Source organism: Lipotes vexillifer, unplaced genomic scaffold (genome assembly GCF_000442215.2).
Source record: "Lipotes vexillifer unplaced genomic scaffold, Lipotes_vexillifer_v1.1 scaffold384, whole genome shotgun sequence".
NCBI lineage: Eukaryota > Metazoa > Chordata > Mammalia > Artiodactyla > Lipotidae > Lipotes > Lipotes vexillifer.
The window spans coordinates 4,435,186-4,441,435 of record NW_006793498.1 but is presented as its reverse complement, the minus strand read 5'-3'; the positions used below and the strand labels follow the sequence as shown (position 1 = coordinate 4,441,435).

At 37.9% G+C, this 6,250-nt stretch overlaps 1 protein-coding gene across 1 annotated transcript in view; it reads left to right on the top strand.

Annotated features, from left to right (window-relative positions):
- Window positions 1-6,250, top strand: part of GTF2F2 (general transcription factor IIF subunit 2) — a 155,073-nt gene that overhangs the window by 21,007 nt on the left and 127,816 nt on the right. Inside the window, exons 3-4 of the mRNA XM_007466461.1 lie at window positions 4,220-4,238; window positions 5,495-5,639. Of these exons, the coding sequence (XP_007466523.1) occupies window positions 4,220-4,238; window positions 5,495-5,639 (164 nt within the window). The remainder of the gene's footprint in view (window positions 1-4,219; window positions 4,239-5,494; window positions 5,640-6,250) is intronic.

Here is a 6,250-nt window from a genome sequence, read left to right as displayed (position 1 = left end):
ACCCACTCTGCAGATGCCTACCTTGCTTGGCCTCCCCTAATGGTTTTTGAGCTATATTGTTCAAGAAGGGGACATATGAACAGGAATTCAAAATGAAACAAAACAAACACCACAAAAGATCCTGTGGAGCACAGGGTTATTATTATTATTATTATTTGGTTGGTTCTCTTATCCTGAAGAAGCAGGTGATTTATTGGTTATCAGTGATTAGTGAAGAGTCTGGCCCCACTGGTGTCACATCTAAGATGTATTTTAAAAGTGTAGGAAAAAGGAAAGACATTAATTTTTTTTAAAAAGGCGAGAAGAGCGAGGTTGGAGTCTAAAGAAGTATCTGTGGAGTATTGAGAAACAGACTCAGAGAAACGAGAAACATCATGAGACTCTGGAAGCGTGGGCCAGGTGTTTATTCATCCATTTCTGAAGACATTACTGTGTTTTACAATAGTGGATGTTTATAACTTTGACCACAGATCATCATGGAAAGGGTATATTTTAGTTGTAATGTAGAATGACGAAAGGTCATGTATACTTCATACATTCATATATCAAGACAAAGCAATACATAATCCTTTTAAAATAAATTTTAAGTTTTCAAGGGTTAATATTTATTCTAGAAAATTAACTCATCCAGAGTTGATCAATCTCTTGTCATTCCAGCTAAGGTGCTATTATAATATATACAGTTGTCCCTTGAACAATAAGAGTTTGAACTGCACAGGTCCACTGATTACATGGGTTTTTTTCAGGCAGTATATGCTACAGTACCACACGATGTGCTGTTGGTTGAATCCATGGACATGGAACCATGAACATAGAGGGTGTCGTCCGCCCTAACCCCTGCATTGTTCAAGGGTCAACTGTATACGAAAAGGAAGTTGACCTCCCCTCCTGTGTTCCCTAATTGCATCTGGGTGATTTCTAGTCACTGACGGGAAATGGCAGCATGATCTTTAATCCATCCTTTTTCCTTTGCTGCCCACTTTCAGTCATTTCCTCATTTATCAGTTTTGCCACACACTCCTCCTTGTATTCTACAGCTGTCTGGTTCAGGCCTTCATTACTTCTTATATGCATTTCTGCATTAACCTCAGTTCAATTCAGTAAACATTACGTGAGTGCCTTCTGTGTCTTTCCCTTTCCTTTGCCTACAGTGCCTCTCTCTTAGGGTAGCTAAATTAAATTCCTCTAGAAGGAAAGTTCTGGAGAGATAGGGAAGGGACTGTAGTGAATTCAGTGCCTGTCTATGCATGTTGAGGGGATTGTTATGCTGAATTGGGAGCACATTGTTGGCAGATCTTCCGGTCTTGTAAGAGAAGCTGAAAATTCATTATTTTTATGTGAAATCTTAAACTCTTTTCACCTCTCTTCTAGGTACTTCCCCAACAAAAAGAAGATTGACATTGTATTTTAATGTATGAAAGACTGGGAATTCCTATAGTAAACAAATCTCTGTAAGAATCTGGAATCCTTAGTCTGGCCTAAAAGGCTCTTTACCACTTGACTCCAGCCTACCGTTCACTGATGTTAGAAAGAATATGCTGGATACTTTCTCATTTCTGGTGTTTAGTTGGATTCTTCTCTTAGCTTGGAATGGCCATTTGTTGTTGATCTCATCCCCCACTCAGTTCATCTTTTCCTAGCTTTCATATCTGCATTTCCATGACGGTTTGTTATACCTCTGTCTTGAAGTTATTGTCCTGTTTGTAGTTGTTCATGGATTGGAGCTGTCTTTTTTTCATTAGACTGGGACCTTCTTGAGCATAAAGACCTATACTCATACTATACCATGCACTTGTCACAGTGCCTAGTGGATGTATAGCAGACACTTAATGACAGTGAATGACTGAACCACTGAAGGAAGACAGGTTGGAACTCAGCCGGGTGTTATGGAGAAATAGTAGTTTTCTAATTGGTCTTCATATCCATTCTATGTATATTTTCTGTTGTCAGTTTCTTGGAACATATCTTTGTACTTGTTATACTTTTGTTCAAACAATGTTTGCAGCTCTCCATTGCCTAAAGAGTGAAGTCCATGCTCTGTGCTGTGATATTCAAGATCTTATATGGTCTGGCCCCGTTTCTCCTTTATATTTCACCTCCTACAATTCTTTATTTTGTACTTTCCCTCCCAGCCAAATCTGATCACATTTTCCTGGCTTTGCTTAGCAATTTACTTTTCTTTTTGGGGGGCCCTGTAATGCAGCATGCAGGATCTTAGTTCCCCCGACCTGGGATCAAACCTACGCCCCCTGCAGTGGAAGTGCAGAGTCTTAACCACTCGACCGCCAGGAAAGTCCCACTTAGCTATTTACTTTTTTTTTTTTTAACATCTTTATTGGAGTATAATTGCTTTACAATGGTGTGTTAGTTTCTGCTTTATAACAAAGTGAATCAGTTATACATATACATATGTTCACATATCTCTTTCCTCTTGCGTCTCCCTCCCTCCCACCCTCCCTCCGTATCCCACCCCTCTAGGTGGTCACAAAGCACCAAGCTGATCTCCCTGTGCTATGCGGCTGCTTCCCACTAGCTATCTGTTTTACGTTTGATACTATAGCTCAAAAGCTGCCTCTTATTGAGCCAGTCCTTAACTCTTAAAATGGAAGAAGTGGTGTCCTACCTAATCCTAGCACATTGTGGCTTTCTTAATTAAAATTAAAATTTATCTCACTTTATAGTTATGGATATAGCATTTTTTTTTTTTTTTTTTGGCGGTACGCGGGCCTCTCACTGTTGTGGCCTCTCCCGTTGCGGAGCACAGGCTCTGGACGCGCAGGCTCAGTGGCCATGGCTCATGGGCCCAGCCGCTCCGCGGCACGTGGGATCTTCCCGGACCGGGGCGCGAACCTGTGTCCCCTGCATCAGCAGGCGGACTCTAAACCACTACGCCACCAGGGAAGCCCCTGGATTTATGTATATCTTTTATACTTCTGCTGGCTGGGGATAGGGACCTTCCACTCAGTACTTTGCAGGTATTTAATACTTGTGTTTTTTTTTAATTAGGCTATTATTAGGGTGTACATTGATCTCATATTTATAAAAAAAAAGAAAAATTAAAAAATGTAATTCAAATAAATAAAAAAATCATATGGAAGGATATTTACTGTAGATAACAGTAGATGTTAACAGTAGAATTTTGTCTAATTTAAAACTTTTGGCTTGTCTAATAAAATTATTTCTACATGGGCATATATTTTATAGCAGAGAAAATTGCTTGTAATTTAAAAATAATTTTTGATCTTTAAGATTTTGTTAGGTAAGTGAAACTTCTTCAGCTGGACAAAATAAATAGTACAATTTGTTGAAGTTCTTGTATTAAATCTGCCATTTAATTGTATTGTATTAAATATGCCATTCACATGCTGCTGAATGCTAAAAATACTCAGAGGGCTACCCTGGTGGCACAGTGGTTAAGAATCCGCCTGCGAATGCAGGGGACACGGGTTCGAGCCCTGGTCCGGGAAGATCCCACATGCCGTGGAGCAGCTAAGCCCGTGCGCCACAACTACTGAAGCCTGTGCACCTAGAGCCATGCTCCGCAGCAAGAGAAGCCACTGCAATGAGAAGCCCGCACACCCGCAACGAAGAGTAGCCCCCGCTCGCCACAACTAGAGAGAGCCCGTGCACAGCAATGAAGACCCAACACAGCCAAAAATAATAAATAAATAATAAACTAAAATACTCAGAAATTAAAATAAAAATTGTAATAAGATCATTATTTGGATAAAATATTATTAGGTCAGGTTGTAATAGTGTTAAGAGACACAAACTCATAATATCTAAAATACTCATGTGGGATTAACGTGTATTTGTTTTTCCTATAGGATTACAAATAGAATAGTCTAGGAGAGCCAAGGATAAATATTAGTTAATCTCTGTAAATGTAATTTTTTTTTTTTTTTTTTTGCTGTACGCGGGCCTCTCACTGTTGTGGCCTCTCTCGTTGTGGAGCACAGGCTCCGGATGCGCAGGCTCAGCGGCCATGGCTCACGGGCCTAGCCGCTCCACGGCATGTGGGATCTTCCCGGACCGGGGCACCAACCCATGTCCCCTGCATCGGCAGGCGGACTCTCAACCACTGCGCCACCAGGGAAGCCCTGTAAATGTAATATTTTTATGTAAATATGAAGTAGCATTATTTCTTTTAGTTCTTAGCTTACATTTGAAAAAAATATGAAATTAAATAATTGAAATTATTTTCTTTCCTCTCTTTCAGAAATCAAGGAAGGACCGAGGTAAGATTATTTCTATGGAAATTTTATTTAAAACATTAGATTATTTTACTATGCATTAATAACAGTAAAGAGAGGGTAGTGTTTGCATTCTGGAAAACTCCACATCAAGCTGGTGGCTGGTCAGGAACACATACTAGTATAAATGCCACTCTTGTGTGAATGAATAGGCTCCTTTCTAGTTGTTCATGCTTAGCATTTTTCTACTTTGACCTAAATATCCCCTCTCTGGTACTATGAAAAGTAGTATTGTTTCAGTAATACTTTAAACATTATTTCAGTTTGGCAAATGCATTTGATTTGGATTTTTGAAGGCTTTAGATTTTGACCCATTAAGTCCAGGACATAATTTGCAGTACCTGTCGCATAGTAGAGAGATATTTAATATACTTCATAATCTTTCTACGTGGTTAAGGGATCAGTATGTTAAGTTTTTAAATCCCTTTGATGTAAAATTCGGGGAGATATGGTAAAAATCATTTTGAAAGAACACCTACTGTGTCTTTTTATTCTAAACCTCAATATTGAGTTATCCTTACGAATATTTAGTTGTATTTGTTGAAATATTCAAAAGTAAAACAGCACCGTGTACTCATACAGTTACTGTATCTAAAAAGAAAGACATACTCTGCTTATGGGAGTGTTTAAGCTTCCTGAGTAAATAGCTCACTTCCCCCTGCTTCAAGTACAGTCGCTTTCTTAATACTTTTAAAATGTTCAGTCATTCAGCAAATACTGTTTTCCTTCTGTGTGCCAGGCATTTTGCTAGGAGATGGATGGATGAATGGATGAATGGATGGATAGATCTATCTATCTGTCTGTCTGTCTATCTATCTATCTATCTATCTAACTATCTATCTGTCAATCTATCCATCCATCCATCCACCTAATACTTATCTAATTTATTTAGGGGTATAAATATAACAAGACATGGTTTCTTCCTTGACCTCAGGCACCTTAGGAAAAAAAATTTATTTCTATTTTGTAAATAGAAGTTTTTCAGCCATAGACCAGAGAAAACATTTGAAAGCTGTCTATATAATGGTAGATTAGCCCCATTATTCTGACAAAAAGGGATAGATTCTCTTATTAGGACTAATTATTAAAGATTTTTTGATAAAGTTTTTAAAAAATGCTTAATAAAATGACTGGAAAAGATTCACATTAAAAAAAGCATTTGATTTATAGTTAGAATTTCTGTACAGATACTTTGAATACAAAAATCTATTGTAGTAAGCTCTGGTTAATGTGTCTACTAGGTGTCATTTACTTTGAATGAGGATCTTGCAAATATTCATGATATTGGCGGAAAACCAGCTTCAGTCAGTGCTCCTAGAGAACATCCATTTGTCTTGCAAAGTGTTGGAGGACAGACATTAACGGTGTTTACTGAGAGCTCATCAGGTAAGTGGGAACAGAATTATTTAAATGCAATTCCGGTACATGTTGTGTAGATTTTCTCTCTCAGCACATACTCTAAGGTCATTACCAGGGCTGTTCCACCTATTGTTCTTTCTACCTCTTATTCATATCATACTACTACTATGCTCTAAGTACTTTCCTGTGATTGATGAAATTTTGGCTGTTACTGGAAGGGTTTAATTTCCATTTGGGGCATGAAGAAATAGAACAAAGCAGATGGAAGAGTGTGGTGCATCAAGCTGTCTTCTATGATGTTGAGGAAACAGTATTATGAGTTTTGCCAAGATAAGGTCATCCTTGCCTGTTTTGGTAAATTAATATTCAGTAACTATAAGTTGTGTTTTAAAAAATACTGCTGAATATTAGGGAATATTTAGTCAAAATAGAGGGAATATTTTGGCTCTTGTATGCTTTCTATACTTTTTAATGCATAGGGATTAATTTCTTTTAATTGGTATCAACTTCTAAGAAACTGTATAGTTTTTAATTTTGTGTGTTTGCTTTCAGATGTTTTAACAGTTCAGTAAATCAGAGCAGGTGTTTCAGTTTGTGAATTAAATATAAAGGGAACTTTTTTGTGGCATATGTAAGAG